This window comes from Mustela lutreola, chromosome 9 (assembly GCF_030435805.1).
Source record: "Mustela lutreola isolate mMusLut2 chromosome 9, mMusLut2.pri, whole genome shotgun sequence".
NCBI lineage: Eukaryota > Metazoa > Chordata > Mammalia > Carnivora > Mustelidae > Mustela > Mustela lutreola.
The window spans coordinates 107,367,673-107,390,599 of NC_081298.1; the positions used below are offsets into that span (position 1 = coordinate 107,367,673).

Consider the following 22,927-nt stretch of genomic DNA (forward strand, 5'->3'; position numbering starts at 1 on the left):
TTTTAAAAAAATTTATTTATTTATTTGACAGAGATCACAAGTAGGCAGAGAGGCAGGCAGAGAGAGCAAGGGAAGCAGGCTTTCCACTGAGCAGAGAGTCTGATGCAGGGCTTGATCCCAGGACCCTGAGATCATGATCTGAGCGAAAGGCAGAGGTTTAACCCACTGGCCACCCAGGTGCTCCTTACCACAGTTTTTGATATGAAGAGCCAATGTCATCATTTCTGGAAACTGAACCCATTTAAAGACATTTTTAAATTGAAAATGGAAGCTCTTCATTCGATCTTGTAGCAGTTTGTCATTTTTAGAACTAAGTTGTTCTCAGAGCTTCTAAGTTGACTTTTGTGTGTTCCTGTCATACAACTCTATTTTGGAGTTAGTTTTGGCTCCTTACATTTCAGCTGGGCACTTTCACAACCCACTGCTTGTGAGATTTGCTTCTGTTCTCCCTGACTGCTTTGCATAAGCCCCTGCAGGCCCAGACCATGGGCTCAGGCTGTATAAAAAGAGCCTTTGCTATGTGAGCTGAGCTGCGTCAGGCAGGCAGGGGCAGCAAGATGGCGTCACAGAGGCAGGTCCTCCTGTCCTTGTTGCTGTGGGTCTCAGGTGAGAAGCTGAAAAGTGCCAAAATCCTTCTGGAATAGTGTCATTTTAATCAACTTTTAAAGATATATAATGAGAAACACTGGTTATTTCTAAAATAGACCCAATGATGTACTGCCATGTGGTACCATTAGGAAGCACGTTTGCAATGATATATTTCAGCGTGACTGGGATAAAGTGTGTCTGTATCACCATTTTTCTGATTGCAGGTGCCCATGGAGACATCACGATGACTCAGTCTCCAGGCTCCCTGGCTGTGTCTCCAGGTCAGCGGGTCACCATGAACTGCAGAGCCAGTCAGAGTGTTAGCAAATATGTAGCCTGGTACCAGCAGAAACCTGGGAAGGCTCCCAGGCTCCTCATCTATGATGCATCCAGCAGGGCCACGGGCATCCCAGACTGGTTCAGCGGCAGTGGGTCTGGGACAGACTTCACCCTCACCATCAGCAACCTCCAGGCCGAAGATGTGGGAAGCTATTATTGCCAGCAGTATAAAAACTATCCACCCACAGTGCTTCAGCCTTGAACACAAACTGCTCCCTGGGGCCACGGGTCAGGGAGGCTCTGCTGCACCAGCTGCTTATTTCCCGCTCAACCCTGAAACTGTCTGTTCCCCTATCTGCTTGAGAAGTCACTTCTCCTGACTTACTGCTTGCAAGGCTTGTAAGGCCCAGCAGAAAATGACGGGGACTTGATGCCTGCTCTGTCTCACATGCCTGAGATCATGACCTGAGCCAAAACCAAGAGTCAGACGATCAACAGACTGAGCCACCCAGGTGCTCTGATTCCCTCACTCTTCAACCCTGTCACTTTAGGAACACGGGATGCTGTGCCTCAGCACCTTTTTTCACCACTTGTCACCTTTTTCTTTAAAGTCTTCCCTTGGGCATTCAGGTGTAATCTTGTGACTGAAGGAAATCAGGGCTCTAAGTGTGCCATAACTTGAGTCCCATGTAAATGAGCATGTCCCAGTCTTTGTGAATATGGAGACATTCTGAGCATCTTAGTATTATTTCCTCACCTCCTTCTGAAATATATGGGTTGATGCACTTTAGCTTTGGGAAAGATAGCAGTAAACCTGGTCAATGTGCTCTAAATGCCTTTACCTACAAAACAGCTTCTCTTAATAATTAGAAATCTACTTCAAGGATCACTGTTAAAGGATCCATTTCTCTCATTCAAGGTATGTTTTCTGAGGGCTTCCTCTGAGTCCAGAGCAAAGACATCTGCTTTTGCCCCAGCTGGGAGAGCCAGGCGAAAATCAACGACATCAGTAAACATTTACTGTGTTCTGTTGGAGGGGCTATAAAGAAAAGTGAAGGAAGAAAGGGAATAGAAGAGTAAGGGAATAAGTGAGTAAGAGTGAGCAGAAGCTTAAAATCAGATGATGTATTAGTTAGCTATCATCATTTGATAAAGCACCCACAAAATACTTAAATGACTTAAAATGGTAGCATATTTGTAGCTCTCATGTTTATTGGTTGACTGCCCTGTTCTGTTAATATGGGCCCAGATTTGATTGATCTTGATTGATCTTGGCTGGCTTGCTTGTGTACTTAAAGTTGGCGGGCTGGTGCTCCTGATGTAGAAAGGCTCAGATTTCCTTCCTCTTTGGCATTTCTGTGTGTGTGTGTGTGGGGGGGTGGGGCTGACCATCTTGACCTAGGAAATAGGAAATGGCATACTTGGCTTTAAGTGAGGATGGAGGAGGAGCTGTTAGAACCTGAGAAAGGAAAGAGAAAATGTGAAGACTGATGAGACCAGGGAAGTGAAGTATGATTGTGGGGCAGGGTGAAGGGCCTCAGGAGGTGAGCAGTCATGAATCAAAGTTGGAGCCGTCGGGATTGCTGTGTGTTTTTATCCAGGAGGCATGTGGAGGTTTGGGATTTTGCTACATGAAATGAAACAATGGAAGGCTGAGGAAGATCTTGCGTATAGGGGGTTGTTATAAAGAAGGATCATGGATTTCAGCTGAGGAAGGAGGGAAATGAGACATGAAGGGCTTAAAGACAAGAAAATATAGGAAGGCCAATAGATTCACTAAAAGTTAATTTTCAGAAAACAGTAAAATTATGACTCTCATTGAGAGATAGTAATGATGAACACATGTTGAATTATTTTACTCATATGCTATGAGGGAACTAGGAAGATGTAACTGGTTCATAGGAAAAGTCTAAGACACAGATATATATGGAGTAAAGGAACGAAGTGCAGAGAAAGGCAAGCTGGTTCTCCAAGGTGAAGTAAGGTGTCAACTAAGTCACTACCAGGCAGTACAGAATCATCCATCTATCAGTTACCAACAGTTTATATAAAGTTGCAAGATAGCTCAAAGATAATGACCAGGGTTGGACCCTGATAACCTGGAAAGGTACACTACAGAGATGTCAAATATTCTATGGAAACACATCATATATTTTTCCTATAGATTTCAGGTCTTACTGTAATGAAAGCCAGAAATTATTGGCAGTGGCATACCCAGTGGATTGTGCTGCAGAGTTCTTAGAATGGGTCAAGGATGAGATACTCAACATTTAAAAAAAAACCCATTATTTATTTATTTATTTATTTGAGAGAGAGAGAGAGAGAGAGAGAGAGCAAGCATACCGGAGCTCATGAGCAGGGGGAGCGGCAAAGGGAGAGAGAGAAGCAGACTCCCCGCTGAGCAGGGCTCCATCCCAGGACCCCAGGATCATGGCCTGAGCTTAACGCAGAGGCTCAACTGACTGAGCTACCCAGGCGCCCCTGATATGCTCAGCATTGTAATGGTGGAGAACTTGTCATGATTTTCTGATGGCGCACCTAAGGCATGGCCATGAGAGTGATGATCAAGACTGGGTGGGGAAGATACAATTGGAGGAGAATCAGCCAAACAACTGAGAGAGCAGGTAATGGAAGGTCATATACTGAAACCACCAGGCTGTGAGAGGCTCTAGGAGGCGGGAGCTAAAATATTCCAGAAACCAGGAGAGACTTTGTGGCTGGTGTTTGTCTGCCATAAGGGGTGATCCTAGAGTGGTGTAGTCTACCTATCTTGATTTCAAACACTGTTATTCCACTTTATAGGCAGGCCTAGAAGTCTAGAAGAGGCAGAAGGGGGCGACAGAAGCTCAGTGAGCAGGCTGCCAGGGAAACACAGAAGCTCAGGGCACTTTTAGAAGAGACATGGGCTACTGCGCATCTCAGTGGTTTGGAGGGCGAGTATTGAGGGAGCAGGTGTCCAGGTGGTGAGTTTTCTCTCTCCTGTGTTTCATATTTTTTGTTTCCCTCTTTCTTATAATCTGTTTTTCTGTTCTTTCCAAATTTAAAATGTTTTCTAGTGACTAAAGCAGCCTGCTTTTTGTTCCTGGTTTTGCACTAGAAGTCTTTTTTTTTTTTTTTAATGTTAAAAATATGTTGGGGAAAAATGATGCGCATTGTTTCCAGCACAAGGATAGACTGAGATCTAGTGTTTACTCCTTCATGAGATTTTTTTTTATGGATTAAAATTTGAATGGCAAAGTCAGGACCTTGATCTGGATGGATCTACATATTTCTACATCTTTCTACATATAAACGCAATCATATGATATTTGACTTTTTCTGGACTTACTTCACCTCATAATACCCTATTGGTCTATCCATGCTGTGCCAAATGGCTAGATTTCATTATTTTTATGCATAGTAACATTTCATTGTATATATGGACATCATCTTTACAGGATTAGGAGTTTATTCCTGCTATGGGTTTACAAGTCTGGGAGCTTGAAGAAAAAGTTTACTAATCATTCTCAGCCATATTTCCTTTGAGGTTAATGTGCATAGAATGTTATCAAAAGAATACAGCACAAAGACAGTTAGTGTAACTGGGAAAGAAGAAATTCAGAGATTGGGAAAATAAGCAATAATAAGTTATGAACAACATAAAATATTATCCTACTGAAAATATCACAAGCTTTGTTAGATCAAAACTGTATGTAATTGTGTTGCCACAAATATGCCTCCGGTTTCTGACCCTCAGGCTACCTGTTCCTGACCCCCACACACAAGCCAGGAGTGTCAGGTTGAGGTTCATGGCAGCTCTGCCTGCCAGCTCACTGCTCAGCCCACAGGCTGATCATGTCCCTTCCACAGCTGGTTGTGCCCCGCTGAGACTATTGCTGCCAAGGGGCCAGGACCTGGTCCAGAGCACTCAGCTGCACGTTACTGCCCTTGAGTTCCCCAGCACCTGCCTCTGACACCAGCTCGGAGCCTCTGCTGTGCCGGCTCCCTGCTCAGGCAACACACGTGCCCAGTGGGGACCGCCAAACAGAGAGGTTTGTGTTCGGGGCTGAACCACTGTGGGAGGATCATGTGTACCTTGATAACAGTAATAAACTCCCACATCATCAGCCTCCACCTTGCTGATTCTCAGGGTGAAATCTGTTCCTGATCCGCTGCCACTGAACCTGTCTGGGACCCCAGTGAAACGGTTGGAAACCTTGTAGATCAGGAGCTGTGGGGACTGGCCTGGCTTTTGCCGGAACCAACTCAAGTACGTGTTTCCATTACTGTGTACGAGGCTCTGACTGGCCCTGCAGGAGATGGAGACTGGCTCCCCGGGGGTGACTGACAGTGAGAGTGGGGTCTGTGTCAGCACGACCTCTCCGCTGGATCCTACAACAATGAGAGATAAGTACAGGTTATGGAGAAACATTATGAGCCATTATTATGAATTACAATTTCATTTATATTAGGCTAAATAATATTTTGTGATTGGATTCCTACTGTAAATAGAAATAAACTCTAATAATTTGGCATCACCCTTACCCAGTTCCATGGATAACCCGAGAATTGCAGGGCACCGAGTGGCCACGATTTTTTTTTTTTTCAGCATCTCACTAAAACACTGTTCTTTGTTCCCTTTAATGTCTCATAATTTTCATGGATTTCAAAGTTAAATTCCCCTCATAGAGGGCAATCTCACCGCTGGACAGAGTACAGAAAGGGAGTAACAGCACCCAGACAGCTCACCCTCCCCACCCCAATCTCCCATCTCCTCCCTCCTCTGCTTTTACCTGGGACCCAGAGCATCAGCAGCCCCAGGAGCTGAGAAGGGAACCTCATTTTGAGATGCTGAACTGATGAGTCCTAGTAAGTAAACACAAGCTCAGAGCTGACCTTTATGTCAGACTTCCAAGGTAAGGTCCTCCCCAGAGGACAATATGCAAATCTTGTGGTGTGTGTGGCAGAGAGGAAAGAGGTCCCTCTCCTGGGAGAGCATTAACTTAAAATGGCTTCTGTGTTTGCAGGGAAACTAACAAAGACAAATTCCCTACTGCCTGTGTGGGAAACAGGATCTCTGTGATAATCAGGATCTGTGGCAGGACACAGTGGTCATAGCCCTGCCTTCTGAGAAAGCTCCAGAGACCCTGACTATATAGGCATGCATGTCCAAAGGCCATTTCTGGCAGGTGAATGGCCATCCTGCCTGGATTCCTGTCAGTTAATGTCCAGGAGGAAACAGATCCCACTCCAGCTGATTAGCCCGCAATCTCCAGATCCCAGGATAAACTGGAGAGAGATCAGGAGTCTCTGGGATCTGCTGTTTCCAGGTTAATGGCTTAGGCAATTTATTAATGAGTTATTAATGAATTAAACTCACCTTGGGACCTCATGAATTATCTACTCTTTGAGAACATGAAAGTGAGAGGAGCTTGACAGGTAGAAAAGAATCTCTCACTTACACAAGGAGAACTCATAATCCTGCAGAAGAAAATAGGAAAGAAGACAGAATTATAAGCTTCAGGCAATGTATGAAGTATGTGGTAACTGATTGTTACAGTGCATTGTGTCCCCAGAGAGACTGATAGTAGGCAAGACACAGATGATAGAACATACATACCATATGGTACATATTAGATAAGGTGGACACACTCACACACACACCATATCAAACAGAGTGATTTCTTAAGTCAACACTGTCTAAGTGGATGGACAGAATGAATAATGTTTCCCCTTCCCATACAGAGGCTTCCTCATCATGTGTAACCAATTTCTGTTAGGGGGTCTCGTTCCTTGTTAGTTCTGTGTGAGAAGCTGTTGTCTCTCACTGGATTTTATGTTCAGCCCCACAGTTCTGAGTCTATAGTTGAAAATGAGATTCTGTAGGTGAGAATAGCAAGTATTGGGATAAAACTTCTAATAATTTGGCGTCACCCTTACCCATGATGGAAATTTTCTGAGGTCTTTGGTGAACCACAGTCACTGTGGAACAGGATGCACGGTCTAAGCTGCCCCAGGCATCAGTTTACCAACCATCCTTCATTTAAGGCTGGGATATAACCTGATGCTTCTGTGTGTGTCAGCCTGATGTAGTTGTTAGTCAGGTGTTGGTGAGTGTTGTGTCAACCTCAAATTACCCAACAACTCAAGTCACTGCGGGCATACAAAATCCTGGAGAAACTGCAGGAATAGCATTTGTAGTTCTGTTAGATCTCAGGTAAATCAAATCCAAGGTCACACTGAATTGAAGAGTTACTGAATACATGCAAGTCCAGGCAAGATTATACAACAAATCTCCATCTGAATATCTTCTAGAAAATCCTCCTAGAGTGTGATTTTGTACCATAGTTAGAAGAATTACTATTTAACAATGGTAGTGTTAGTAAGCCCTGAACTCAATGGAGGGATTTGGGTGCTGATGACAGGTTGTGAAAGAACTAGGACTAATAGCCCCTGTCCTGTATGTTACTGGTTGTCATTTTGTTTACTCTTTCATCGGTTTTATCCCTTGATCTTTTCTTAGAGTGCTAGCCACACAATCCTGAATCTTACTCTTGAACATGCCAGCCCACCTAATGAATCCAGCTGGTGAATGATTCAGCCAGCCCACCTAATGAATCCAGCTGGTGAATGATTCAGAAAGTTAAACCAGTGGAAATGAATAAAATCAGGAAAAAACCAAAATGGACAATAAAAGATAATATCATAAATCTTGAGTTTGGAAACTATTCATTACACATGTTAAATTAAGAATCACAATATCTAACACTGTGTGTTAAATATACTAAGGAAATCAGAATCACATTACCCATCACCATATGTGAAACCTCAGTGTGTGGAAATTTGGTTGAAAATTATTCATCCATCTTGTTTATTTACTGTGTATCAGTTTTGAAACTATTTTTTGTACAATGTATTCCTACAAATGTTGAACTTCAAAAATATTTCCTACAAAACTTAACATGAAAACTTTAAAAGTCTCCTTCTGTGTTTGGTTGTTTATCTCATAATTTCTTGCCCTGAAATACCTAAAAAATGCAAAAACCTTCCACAGCTTCTTTCTTGACACAGAAGGCTTTGAAATTTTCCTCTACTACCTGTAGACTGATGAAAGACTGTTCCTAATTCCTAAGAGGAGTCTTTATCTCCTGTGTATGTAGGAACTTTGTTGTACCCTGGACAATAAAAGTGACTTCATCAATGTTGGTCACTGCACACCACACAGAAATGATCAGCATCTGTAAAGGATGTAAGAAGAACCTCCATGAGGTCCAGGTGGGGTCCAGGACTCTAGTATTCTCTAATCTTGACCAACATCACCTCGAGGAGCAAGGACTTACACAGGGAGGGTTTGTTGCACTTTTGTCTCTTTGCCAGGGGAAGTCCCTTTGGAATTCATAAAACTGGAAGCCAATGTGTCATTTGTGTCCCTTGGGATGATTCTCTTGCTACTTTGTTTATGTGAGTCCATTATTCTGGGGTCAGGGTGTGTGGGTGGGGAGTGTGATGCTATTATACATTCTGTAGGACTCGATCTATACATTTTCTCAGCCAAACAGCAGAAACTTAATAATGCTTTGTTGAAGTTGAGAGACAACATACCTGTGTCCGGACTGAGTCCAAATGGAAGTTCTCTCTGCCATACAACAGAGGGAGGGTCTCCAACAGGAGGTCTGTTGTGTAGATTCTTGGGACCTGTGACTGAAATGGGTCACCGTTTCTAAATAACTGCAAATACTCACCCACTAGAGGATGACCTCACAGAGAGTAATTTTGGCTCCAGGCAGCTCACATATATATGTGAATGTGTTGATCTTCTGACTTTTTTAGTTATTTTTGAACCTTGTGAAGCAGGTCACTTATGAGAGTCAATGATCAAGATATTTCAAAGGCCTGGTCTCCATATACGTCATCTGAATTCCTTCCCAATATTGTCATTTCTCTTCTTCGTTCTTTTTGAAGAAGTAAATAACTAAATGACTTTTGTAGGACCGAAATTCATGTGAGTCCTTTGAAGACATGAGAGCAATGTCTTATGTCGTATGTGAAGGTTATTCTTGAGAGCTTGTTTGGAGGTTCTAGCAGGGGAGCGCAGCTACTCGTATACCCTTGACCGAAGAACGGTCCTCTCCTCTATCGGGGAAGGTCGTCCTCTTCGACCGAGCGCGCAGCTTCGGGAGGGACGCACATGGAGCGGTGAGGGAGGAAGGGGACACCCGCCTAGCCAGCCAGATCAGCCGAATCAACCCTGGCGATCAATGGGGTGACAGATGTCGCAGCCAGATCGCCCTCACATCCTGTGAAGGTTATTCTTGTATCGATGCTAATCCTTGGTCAGGGCCCCCAGTCACCACACTCTAATCGGAGAAAGTGAGACAGAAGTTCCCTTTGAGCACAGGCCACTTCAAATCCCTCTATTTAATAAACTTTTAACTCTGTGTAGCAATTTGCATCCCCAACCCCATAGTGTCTCCTGTGAGGGATGGAACATCTGTCCCGAGGAGTTCTCATGGACTCCTACAGCTTTCTTGTCAGTTCACAAATACTCTTCCACTGCTTTAATTTGAGATGGACTGATTCTTTGTTTTTGTATTTTCTTTTTCTCTGCAGAAAGTTTGCTCCCTTGTCTCCCACACCAGAGCACTGCTTTCCCCCATGTGTCCTTCTAACAGAGAGTTCTCTCATCAGGGTAGAGAGGACACATTCTGAGCCCCAAGTTCCTTAGGGAAAATAAGGAAGCAAGATTTTCTCAGTACATCTATGGTGAAACCTTAAGGTCTTTCCTTTGAGAACTGGCCTTTCCCTGAGTCAATGTGCTTGAGAGTAGGAACTGACTTGGGTTTAAGAACTGAGTCAGAAGCTGTGACTTTAGGCTTCAGCAACCCTGAACTAGAGTTTGCCAGTTAGAGAGACAAAATACTCTGAGGGTCAGCATATTGACTTAATTTCTAATAGATGTGCTCAATTACCTACTGCCACATTCTCTCTTTCTGACATCATTCTGTCCCTGTGCATTTTGGAAAATGGACAGCTTCTGCCTGTGCAGGTTATTCTGACCATGTGGTCTGTGCTACTCTCTGACGTGACTGGTCACACTCATTGTTCCCCGGAAAGCAGACTCACATCGAATATAGCATGTGCAGCACTGGCTGGGGAATGTTCTTGACATCACCACCTCTGGAAAGACAATGCAGGATTGGGCAGAGGTGGAGTGGAACTTGGATGCATTAGAATAAAAGGCTAAGCTAGCTCCCTGTGGGATGCAGCCCTGCAGTTGTCCTCCAGAGTGAACCTGCCTGGGGACACATGGGTTAGATCCTTCCTGAGGGTATCATCGCTTCCTCTCCTGCTGTACCATCATGCACGCGTGATGCACCTGTAGAGGCACAGGTATTTCCATAGTCGTTCCGCCTTTCTCCTCAGATTCCCTCACTTTCATTTTTATTTTATTTTAATTTTTATTTTCACATACATTCTTTATGGAATGTATAGAGTCTATCACATTATTTTTGTCATCACTCTGGACTTTGGATTTTTATTGAAGAAATTTAATTTTTAATTTTTAATTTTTATTTTATTATAATAAATATATATTATATTATATTATATATTTTGTTATAATAAATAAATTTATTTTTTTGATTTATTATTTGATTTTTTGATTTATTTTAATTTTTATTGAAGGAATTTTTAAAGTTTCTGACAGGAAAGAAAAATAACTTTGGCTTTTTTTTTTTAAATTTTTTATTTTTTATAAACATATATTTTTATCCCCAGGGTTACAGGTCTGTGAATCACCAGGTTTACACACTTCACAGCACTCACCAAAGCACATACCCTCCCCAATGTCCATAATCCCACCCCCTTCTCCCAAACCCCCTCCCCCCAGCAACCCTAAGTTTGTTTTGTGAGATTAAGAGTCACTTATGGTTTGTCTCCCTCCCCATCCCATCTTGTTTCATTGATTCTTCTCCTACCCACTTAAGCCCCCATGTTGCATCACCACTTCCTCATATCAGGGAGATCATATGATAGTTGTCTTTTTCTGCTTGACTTATTTCGCTAAGCATGATATGCTCTAGTTCCATCCATGTTGTCGCAAATGGCATAATTTCATTTCTTTTGATGGCTGCATAGTATTCCATTGTGTATATATACCACATCTTCTTTATCCAGTCATCTGTTGATGGACATCTAGGTTCTTTCCATAGTTTGGCTATTGTGGACATTGCTGCTATAAACATTCAGGTGCACGTGCCCCTTTGGATCACTACGTTTGTATCTTTAGGGTAAATACCCAATAGTGCAATTGCTGGGACATAGGGCAGTTCTATTTTCAACATTTTGAGGAACCTCCATGCTGTTTTCCAGAGTGGCTGCACCAGCCTGCATTCCCACCAACAGTGTAGGAGGGTTCCCCTTTCTCTGCATCCTCGCCAGCATCTGTCATTTCCTGACTTGTTGATTTTAGCCATTCTGACTGGTGAGAGGTGATATCTCATTGTGGTTTTGATTTGTATTTCCCTGATGCCGAGTGATATGGAGCACTTTTTCATGTGTCTGTTGGCCATCTGGATGTCTTCTTTGCAGAAATGTCTGTTCATGTCCTCTGCCCATTTCTTGATTGGATTATGTGTTCTTTGGGTGTTGAGTTTGCTAAGTTCTTTATAGATTCTGGACACTAGTCCTTTATCTGATATGTCGTTTGCAAATATCTTCTCCCATTCTGTCAGTTGTCTTTGATTTTGTTAACTGTTTCCTTTGCTGTGCAAAAGCTTTTGATCTTGATGAAATCCCAATAGTTCATTTTTGCCCTTGCTTCCCTTGCCTTTGGCGTTGTTCCTAGGAAGATGTTGCTGTGGCTGAGGTCGAAGAGGTTGCTGCCTGTGTTCTCCTCAAGGATTTTGATGGATTCCTTTCGCACATTGAGGTCCTTCATCCATTTTGAGTCTATTTTTGTGTGTGGTGTAAGGAAATGGTCCAATTTCATTTTTCTGCACGTGGCTGTCCAATTTTCCCAACACCATTTATTCAAGAGGCTGTCTTTTTTCCATTGGACATTCTTTCCTGCTTTGTCGAAGATTAGTTGACCATAGAGTTGAGGGTCTATTTCTGGGCTCTCTATTCTGTTCCATTGATCTATGTGTCTGTTTTTGTGCCAGTACCCTGCTGTCTTGATGATGACAGCTTTGTAATAGAGCTTGAAGTCCGGAATTGTGATGCCACCAACTTTGGCTTTCTTTTTCAATGTCCCTTTGGCTATTCGAGGTCTTTTCTGGTTCCATATAAATTTTAGAATTATTTGTTCCATTTCTTTGATAAAGATGGATGGTACTTTGATAGGAATTGCATTAAATGTGTAGATTGCTTTAGGTAGCATAGACATTTTCACAATATTTATTCTTCCAATCCAGGAGCATGGAACATTTTTCCATTTCTTTGTGTCTTCCTCCATTTCTTTCATGAGTACTTTATAGTTTTATGAGTATAGATTCTGTGCCTCTTTGGTTAGGTTTATTCCTAGGTATCTTATGGTTTGGGGTGCAGTTGTAAATGGGATTGACTCCTTAATTTCTCTTTCTTCTGTCTTGCTGTTGGTGTAGAGAAATGCAACTGATTTCTGTGCATTGATTTTATATCCTGACACTTTCCTGAATTCCTGTATAAGTTCTAGAAGTTTTGGAGTGGAGTCTTTTGGGTTTTCCACATATAGTATCATATCATCTGTGAAGAGTGATAATTTGACTTCTTCTTTGCCGGTTTGGATGCCTTTAATTTCCTTTTGTTGTCTTATTGCTGAGGCTAGGACCTCTAGTACTATGTTGAATAGCAGTGGTGATAATGGACATCCCTGCCGTGTTCCTGACCTTAGTGGAAAAGCTTTCAGTTTTTCTCCATGGAGAATGATATTTGTGGTGGGCTTTTCATAGATGGCTTTTATGATATTGAGGTATGTGCCCTCTATCCCTACATCAGGAAGGGATGCTGTACTTTGTCAAATGCTTTTTCAGCATCTATTGAGAGTATCATATGGTTCTTGTTCTTTCTTTTATTGATGTGTTGTATCACATTGACTGATTTGCAGATGTTGAACCATCCTTGCAGCCCTGGAATAAATCCCACTTGGTCGTGGTGAATAATCCTTTTAATGTACTGTTGAATCCTATTGGCTAGTATTTTGTTGAGTATTTTCGCGTCTGTGTTCATCAAGGATATTGGTCTATAGCTCTCTTTTTCGATGTGATCCTTGTCTGGTTTTGGGATCAAGGTGATGCTGGCCTCATAAAATGAGTTTGGAAGTTTTCCTTCCATTTGTATTTTTTGGAACAGTTTCAGGAGAATAGGAATTAGTTCTTTAAATGTCTGGTAGAATTCCCCCGGGAAGCTGTCTGGCCCTGGGCTTTTGTTTGTTTGGAGATTTTTAATGGGTCTGTTCATGCTTTCTATTTCTTCCTGGTTCAGTTGTCAGTTTATATGTTTCTAGGAATGCATCCATTTCTTCCAGATTGCCAAAATTTTTGGCGTAGAGTTGCTCATAGTATGTTCTTATAATAGTTTGTATTTCTTTGGTGTTAGTTGTGATCTCTCCTCTTTCATTCATGATTTTATTTATTTGGGTCCTTTCTCTTTTCTTTTTGATAGGTCGGGCCAGGGGTTTATCAATTTTATTAATTCTTTCAAAGAACCAGCTCCTACTTTCGTTGATTTGTTCTATTGTTTTTTTGGTTTCTATTTCATTGATTTCTGCTCTGATCTTTATGATTTCTCTTCTCCTGCTGGGCTTAGGGTTTCTTTCTTGTTCTTTCTCCAGCTCCTTTAGGTGTAGGGTTAGGTTGTGTACCTGAGACCTTTCTTGTTTCTTGAGAAAGGCTTGTACCGCTATATATTTTCCTCTCAGGACTGCCTTTGTTGTGTCCCACAGATTTTGAACCGTTGTATTTTCATTATCATTTGTTTCCATGATTTTTTTCAATTATTCTTTAATTTCCTGGTTGACCCATTCATTCTTTAGAAGGATGCTGTTTAGTCTCCATGTATTTGGGTTCTTTTCAAACTTCCTTTTGTGGTTGAGTTCTAGCTTTAGAGCATTGTGGTCTGAAAATATGCAGGGAATGATCCCAATCTTTTGATACCGGTTGAGTCCTGATTTAGGACCGAGGATGTGATCTATTCTGGAGAATGTTCCATGTGCACTAGAGAAGAATGTGTATTCTGCTGCTTTGGGATGAAATGTTCTGAATATATCTGTGATGTCCATCTGGTCCAGTGTGTCGTTTAAGGCCTTTATTTCCTTGCTGATCTTTTGCTTGGATGATCTGTCCATTTCAGTGAGGGGAGTGTTAAAGTCCCCTACTATTATTGTATTATTGTTGATGTGTTTCTTTGATTTTGTTATTAATTGGTTTATATAGTTGGCTGCTCCCACGTTGGGGGCATAGATATTTATAATTGTTAGATCTCTTGTTGGACAGACCCTTTGAGTATGATATAGTGTCCTTCCTCATCTCTTATTATAGTCTTTGGCTTAAAATCTAATTGATCTGATATAAGGATTGCCACTCCTGCTTTCTTCTGATGTCCATTAGCATGGTAAATTCTTTTCCACCCCCTCACTTTAAATCTGGAGGTGTCTTCGGGCTTAAAATGAGCTTCTTGGGAGCAACATATAGATGGGTTTTGTTTTTTTTTATCCACTCTGATACCGTGTGTCTTTTGACAGGGGCATTTAGCCCATTAACATTCAGGGTAACTATTGAGAGATATGAATTTAGTGCCATTGTATTGCCTGTAAGGTGACTGTTACTGTATATGGTCTCTGTTCCTTTCTGATCTACCACTTGTAGGCTCTCTCTTTGCTTAGAGGACCCCTTTCAATATTTCCTGTAGAGCTGGTTTGGTGTTTGCAAATTCTTTCAGTTTTTGTTTGTCCTGGAAGCTTTTAATCTCTCCTTCTATTTTCAATGATAGCCTAGCTGGATATAGTATTCTTGGCTGCATGTTTTTCTCGTTTAGTGCTCTTAAAATATCATGCCAGCTCTTTCTGGCCTGCCAGGTCTCTGTGGATAAGTCAGCTGCCAATCTAATATTTTTACCATTGTATGTTACAGACTTCTTTTCCCGGGCTGCTTTCAGGATTTTCTCTTTGTCACTGATACTTGTAAATTTTACTATTCAGTGACGGGGTGTGGGCCTATTCTTATTGAGTTTGAGGGGTGTTCTCTGAACCTCCTGAATTATGATGCTCGTTCCCTTTGCCATATTGGGGAAATTCTCCCCAATAATTCTCTCCAGTATACCTTCTGCTCCCCTCTCTCTTTCTTCTTCTTCTGGAATCCCAATTATTCTAATGTTGTTTCATCTTATGGTGTCACTTATCTCTCGAATTCTCCCCTCGTGGTCCAGTATTTGTTTGTCCCTCTTTTGCTCAGCTTCTTTATTCTCTGTCATTTGGTCTTCTATGTCACTAATTTTTTCTTCTGCCTCATTTATCCTAGCAGCGAGAGCCTCCATTTTTGATTGCACCTCATTAATAGCTTTTTTGATTTCCACTTGGTTAGATTTTAGTTCTTTTATTTCTCCAGAAAGGGCTTTTATATCTCTCGAGATGGTTTCTCTAATATCTTCCATGCCTTTTTCGAGCCCGGCTAGAACCTTGAGAATTGTCATTCTGAACTCTAGATCTGACATATTACCAATGTCTGTATTGATTAGGTCCCTAGCCTTCGGTACTGCCTCTTGTTCTTTTTTTTGTGTTGAATTTTTCCGTCTTGTCATTTTTCCAGATAAGAGTATATGAAGGAGCAAGTAAAATACTAAAAGGGTGGCAACAACCCCAGGAAAATATGCTTTAACCAAATTAGAAGAGATCCCAAATCGTGAGGGGGGAGAAAGGGGATAAAAAGAGGTTCAAAAAGGAAGAAAGAAAAAAAAATGAAAAGAAAAGAAAAGAATTAAAAAAAAACAAATAAGAATATAAAAAAGAAAAAATATATATAAGATATACTAGTTAAAAAACGTTAAAAAAGAAAAAGGTAAAAGTTAAAAAAGAATTTAACCAGAAGGCGAGAGAAAAACCAAAAAATGAAAAAGAAAAAAATTAAATTAACTGCAACACTAAAAAAATCACAGGGAAAAAGCATGAGTTCCGTGCTTTGCTATCTCCTCCTCTGGAATTCTGCTGCTCTCCTTGGTATTGAAACCGCACTCCTTGGTAGGTGAATTTCATCTCGGCTGGATTTCTTGTTGATCATCTGGGGGAGGGGCCTGTTGTAGTGATTCTCAAGTGTCTTTGCCCCAGGCGGAATTGCACCGCCCTTATCAGGGGCCGGGGTGAGTAATCCGCTCGGGTTTGCTTTCAGGAGCTTTTGTTCCCTGAGCGCTTTCCGTAGAGTTCCAGAGGACGGGAATACAAATGGCGGCCTCCTGGTCTCCGGCCCGGAGGAGCCGAGAGCCCAGGGCCCCACTCCTCAGTGCGCCCTCAGAGAACAGCGCCCAGTTACTCCCGTCTGCCTGACCTCCGGCCGCGCTCCGAGCTCACCGAGCCTGCGACCGGTTCAAGGTCACCCCGAGCTGTGAGCTTACTGTCGGCTCTGTCTCTGTAGCCGGCTTTCCCGTTCCAATACCCGCAAGCTCTGTGACACTCAGACACCCCCAATCCTTCTGTGACCCTGCAGGACCTGAGGCCACGCTGACCCCGCGTGGGCTTCGCCCCGGTTTAGCCTCTGGAGCGATGTCCCTCAGCGGAACAGACTTTTAAAAGTCCTGATTTTGTGCGCGGTTGCTCCGCCGCTTGCCGGGAGCCGGCCCCTCCCCCCGGGGTCTATCTTCCCGTCGCTTTGGATTCACTTCTCCGCCAGTCCTACCTTTCAGAAAGTGGTTGTTTTTCTGTTTCCAGAATTGCTGTTCTTCTTTTCTTCGATCTGCCGATGGATTTTCAGGTGTTTGCAATCTTTAGATAAGCTATCTAGCTGATCTCCGGCTAGCTGAATTAGTCTCAGCCTGCTACTTCTCCGCCATCTTGACTCCTCCCCGCCTTGTCATGATTTTCTGATGGCGCACCTAAGGCATGGCCATGAGAGTGACTGATCAAGACTGGGTGGGGAAGAGACAATTGAAGGAGAATCAGCCAAACAACTGAGAGAGCAGGTAATGGAAGGTCATATACTGAAACCACCAGGAATTGTGACAGGCTGTGAGAGGCTCTAGGAGGCGGGAGCTAAAATATTCCAGAAACCAGGAGAGACTTTGTGGCTGGTGTTTGTCTGCCATAAAGGGTGATCCTATAGTGACGTAGTCTACCTATCTTGATTTCAGACACTGTTATTCCACTTTATAGGCAGGCCTAGAAATCTAAAAAGGTAGAAGGGGGCGACAGAAGCTTGGTGAGCAGGCTGACAGGGAAACACAGAAGCTCAGCGCACTTTTAGAAGAGACATGGGCTACTACGCATCTCAGTGCTTTGGAGGGCGAGTATTGAGGGAGAAGGTGTCCATATGGTGAGTTTTATCTCTCCTGTGTTTCATATTTTTTGTTTGCCTCTCTCTTATAATCTGTTTTTCTGTTCTTTCCAAATTTAAAATGTTTTCTAGTGACTAAAGCTGCCTGCTTTTTGCTCCTGGTTTTGCACTAGAAGTCTTTTCTTTTTTTTTTTTTTTTAATGTTAAAAATATGTTGGGGAAAAAATGATGCGCATTGTTTCCAGCACAAGGATAGACTGAGATCTAGTGTTTACTCCTTCATGAGATTTTTTTCTATGGATTAAAATTTGAATGGCAAAGTCAGCACCTTGATCTGGAAGACAGATTTCTACATATTTCTACATATAAATGCAATCATATGATGTTCGCCTTTCTCTGGACTTACTTCACCTCATAATACCCTATTGGTCCATCCATGCTGTGCCAAATGGCTAGATTTAATTCTTTTTATGGCAGAGTAACATTTCACTTTATATACGGACATCGTCTTTACAGGATTAGGAGCTTATTCCTGCTATGGGTTTACAAGTCTGGGAGCTTGAAGAAAAAGTTTACTAATCCTTCTCAGCCATATTTCCTTTGAGGTTAATGTGTATAGAATGTTATCAAAAGAATACAGCACAAAGACAGTTAGTGTAACTGGGAAAGAAGAAATTCAGAGAGTGAAAATAAGCAATAATAAGTTATGAACAATATCAAATATTATCCTACTGAAAATATCACAAACTTAGTTAGATCAAAATGTATGTAATCATATTTGTTGCCACAAATATGCCTCAGGTTTCTGACCCTCATGCTGACTACCTGTTCCTGACCCCCACACACAAGCCAGGAGTGTCAGGTTGAGGTTAATGGCAGCTCTGCATGCCAGCTCACTTCTCAGTCCACAGGCTGATCATGTTCCTTCCCCAGCTGGTTGTGCCCCGCTGAGGCTGTTGGCACCCAGGGGCCAAGTCCCGGTCCAGAGCACTCAGCTGCATGTTACTGCCCTGAGTTCCCCAGCACCTGCTTCTGACGACAGCTCAGTGCCTCTGCTGTGCCCACTCCCCACTCAGACAACACACGTGCCCAGTGGGGACCGCCAAACAGAGTGGTTTGTGTTTGGGGCTGAACCACTGTGGGAGGAAAATGTGTACCTTGAAAACAGTAATAAACTCCCACATCGTCAGCCTCCACCCTGCTGATTCTCAGGGTGAAATCTGTCCCTGATCCGCTGCCACTGAACCTGTCTGGGACCCCAGTGAAACGGTTGGAAACCTTGTAGATTAGGCCCTGTGGGGACTGGCCTGGCTTCTGCAGGTACCAACTCAAGTACGTGTTTCCATTACTGTGTACGAGGCTCTGACTGGCCCTGCAGGAGATGGAGGCCGGCTCTCCGGGGGTGACTGACAGTGAGAGTGGAGTCTGTGTCAGCACGACCTCCCCGCTGGATCCTACAACAATGAGAGATAAGTACAGGTTATGGAGAAACATTATGAGCCATTATTATGAATTAAGATTTCATTTATATTAGGCTAAATCATATTTTGTGATTGGATTCCTACTGTAAATATATCCAGTTTCCATGGATTACCCGAGAATTGCAGGGCACCAAGTGGCCACAATTATTTTTCAGCATCTCATTAAACACTGTTCTTTGTTCCCTTTAATTTCTCTTAATTTTCATAGATTTCAAAGTTAAATTCCCCTCTTAGAGGGCAATCTCACCCCTGGACAGGGCACAGATAGGGAGTAACAGCACCCAGACATCTCACCCTCCCCACCCCAATCTCCCATCTCCTCCCGCCTCTGCTTTTACCTGGGACCCAGAGCATCAGCAGCCCCAGGAGCTGAGAAGGGAACCTCATTTTGAGATGCTGAACTGATGAGTCCTAGTTAGTAAACACAAGTTCAGAGCTGACCTTTATGTCAGACTTCCAAGGTAAGGTCCTCCCCAGAGGACAATATGCAAATCTTGTGGTGTGTTTGGCAGAGAGGAAAGAAGTCCCTCTCCTGGGAGAGCATTAACTTAAAATGGCTTCTGTGTTTGCAGGGAAACTAACAGAGACAAATTCCCTACTGCCTGTGTGGGAAACAGGATCTCTCTGTGATAATCAGGATCTGTGGCAGGACACAGTGGTCATAGCCCTGCCTTCTGAGAAAGCTCCAGAGACCCTGACTATATAGGCATGCATGTCCAGAGGCCATTTCTGGCAGGTGAATGGCCATCCTGCCTGGATTCCTGTCAGTTAATGTCCAGGAGGAAATAGATCCCACTCCAGCTGATTAGCCCGCAATCTCCAGATCCCAGGATAAACTGGAGAGAGATCAGGAGTCTCTGGGATCTGCTGTTTCCAGGTTAATGGCTTAGGCAATGTATTAATGAGTTATTAATGAATTAAACTCACCCTGGGATCTCGTCAATTATCTACTTTATGAGAAGATGAAAGTGATAGGAACTGACAGGTAGAAAAGAATCTCTCACTTACACAAGGAGAACTCATAGTCCTGCAGAAGAGAATAGGAAAGAAGATAGAACTATATGCGGCAGGCAGTGTATGAAGTTTGTGGTAACTGATAGTTACAGTGCATTGTGTACCCTGTCATAGTTCTGTCTCCCTCCCCAGAGAGACTGATAGTAGGCAAGACACAGATGATAGAACATACATACCATATGGTACATATTAGATAAGGTGGACACACTCACACACACACCATATCAAACAGAGTGATTTCTTAAGTCAACACTGTCTAAGTGGATGGACAGAATGAATAATGTTTCCCCTTCCCATAAAGAGGCTTCCTCATCATGTGTAACCAATTTCTGTTAGGGGGTCTCGTTCCTTGTTAGTTCTGTGTGAGAAGCTGTTGTCTCTCACTGGATTTTATGTTCAGCCCCACAGTTCTGAGTCTATAGTTGAAAATGAGATTCTGTAGGTGAGAATAGCAAGTATTGGGATAAAACTTCTAATAATTTGGCGTCACCCTTACCCATGATGGAAATTTTCTGAGGTCTTTGGTGAACCACAGTCACTGTGGAACAGGATGCACGGTCTAAGCTGCCCCAGGCATCAGTTTACCAACCATCCTTCATTTAAGGCTGGGATATAACCTGATGCTTCTGTGTGTGTCAGCCTGATGTAGTTGTTAGTCAGGTGTTGGTGAGTGTTGTGTCAACCTCAAATTACCCAACAACTCAAGTCACTGTCAGGCACACAAAATCCTGGAGAAACTGCAAGAATAGCATTTGTAGTTCTGTTAGATCCCAGGTAAATCAAATCCAAGGTCACACTGAATTGAAGAGTTACTGAATACATGCAGTCCAGGTAAGATTACACAACAAATCTCCATCTGAATATCTTCTAGAAAATCCTCCTAGAGTGTGATTTTGTACCATAGTTAGAAGAATTACTATGTAACAATGGTAGTGTTAGTAAACCCTGAACTCAATGGAGGGATTTGGGTGCTGATGACAGGTTGTGAAAGAACTAGGACTAATAGCCCCTGTCCTGTATGTTACTGGTTGTCATTTCGTTTACTCTTTCATGTGTTTTATCCCTTGATCTTTTCTTAGAGTGCTAGTCACGCAATCCTGAATCTTACTCTTGAACATGCCAGCCCACCTAATGAATCCAGCTGGTGAATGATTCAGAAAGTTAAACCAGTGGAAATGAATAAAATCAGGAAAAAACCAAAATGGACAATAAAAGATAATATCATAAATCTTAAGATGAGTTTGGAAACTATTCATTACACATGTTAAATTAAGAATCACAATATCTAACACTGTGTGTTAAATATACTAAGGAAATCAGAATCACATTACCCATCACCATATGTGAAACCTCAGTGTGTGGAAATTTGGTTGAAAATTATTCATCCATCTTGTTTATTTACTGTGTATCAGTTTTGAAACTATTTTTTTGTACAACGTATTCCTACAAATGTTGAACTTCAAAAATATTTCCTACAAAACTTAACATGAAAACTTTAAAAGTCTCCTTCTGTGTTTGGTTGTTTATCTCATAATTTCTTGCCCTGAAATACCTAAAAAATGCAAAAACCTTCTACAGCTTCTTTCTTGACACAGAAGGCTTTGAAATTTTCCTCTACTACCTGTAGACTGATGAAAGACTGTTCCTAATTCCTAAGAGGAGTCTTTATCTCCTGTGTATGTAGGAACTTTGTTGTACCCTGGACAATAAAAGTGACTTCATCAATGTTGGTCACTGCACACCACACAGAAATGATCAGCATCTGTAAAGGATGTAAGAAGAACCTCCATGAGGTCCAGGACTCTAGGAGTCTCTAATCTTGACCAACATCATCTTAAGGAGCAGTGACTTATACACAGGGGGTTTGTTGCACTTTTGTCTCTTTGCCAGGGGAAGTCCCTTTGGAATTCATAAAACTGGAAGCCAATGTGTCATTTGTGTCCCTTGGGATGATTCTCTTGCTACTTTGTTTATGTGAGTCCATTATTCTGGGGTCATAGTGTGATGCTATTATACATTCTGTAGGACTCGATCTATACATTTTCTGAGCCAAACAGCAGAAACTTGTAATGCTTTGTTAAAGTTGAGAGACAACATACCTGTGTCTGGACTGAGTCCAAATGGAAGTTCTCTCTGCCATACAACAGAGGGAGGGTCTCCAACAGGAGGTCTGTTGGGTAGATTCTTGGGACCTGTGACTGAAATGGGTCGTTTCTAAAGAACTGCAAATACTCACCTACTAGAGGGTGAACTCACAGAGAGTAATTTTGGCTCCAGGCAGCTCACATATATATGTGAACGTGTTGATCTTCTGACTTTTTTAGTTATTTTTGAACATGGTGAAGCAGGTCACTTATGAGAGTCAATGATCAAGATATTTCAAAGGCCTGGTCTCCATATACATCATCTGAATTCCTTCCCAATACTGTCATTTCTCTTCTTTGTTCTTTTTGAAGAAGTAAATAACTAAATGACTTTTGTAGGACCAAAATTCATGTGAGTCCTTTGATGAAATGAGAGCAATATCTTATGTCGTATGTGAAGGTTATTCTTGTATCGATGGTAATCCTTGGTCAGGGCCCCCAGTCACCACACTCTAATCGGAGAAGGTGAGACAGAAGTTCCCTTTGAGCACAGGCCACTTCAAATCCCTCTATTTAATAAACTTTTAACTCTGTGTAGCAATTTGCATCCCCAACCCTATAGTGTCTCCTGTGAGGGATGGATCTTCTGTCCTGAGGAATTCTCATGGACTCCTACAGCTTTCTTGTCAGTTAACAAAGACTCTTCCACTGCTTTAATTTGAGATGGATTGTTTCTTTGTTTTTGTATTTTCTTTTTCTCTGCAGAAAGTTTGCTCCCTAGTCTCCTACACCAGAGCACTGCTTTCCCCCATGTGTCCTTCTTACAGAGAGCTCTCTCTTCAGGGCAGAGAGGACACATTCTGAGCCACAAGTTCCTTAGGGAAAATAAGGAAGCAAGATTTTCTCAATACATCTATGGTGAAACCTTAAGGTCTTTCCTTTGAGAACTGGCCTTCCCCTGAGTCAATGGGCTTGAGAGTAGGAACTGACTTTGGTCTAAGAATTGAGTCAGAAGCTGTGACTTTAGGCTTCAGCAACCCTGAAC

The 22,927-nt window shown here is 42.3% G+C and overlaps 2 gene segments (V, D, J or C); one reads left to right on the plus strand and one right to left on the minus strand.

The window, feature by feature from the left end:
- Positions 1-19,201, minus strand: part of LOC131807768 (immunoglobulin kappa variable 2-29-like) — a 92,385-nt gene extending 73,184 nt beyond the window's left edge. Inside the window, 2 exon segments of the V gene segment in view lie at positions 18,446-18,757; positions 19,123-19,201. Of these exon segments, the coding sequence occupies positions 18,446-18,757; positions 19,123-19,171 (361 nt within the window).
- On the plus strand, positions 522-1,138 carry LOC131807791 (immunoglobulin kappa variable 3-15-like). The segment is given in 2 exon segments: positions 522-606; positions 813-1,138. Coding segments are annotated over 2 exon segments (366 nt in total).
- Positions 19,202-22,927: the final 3,726 nt, after the last annotated feature.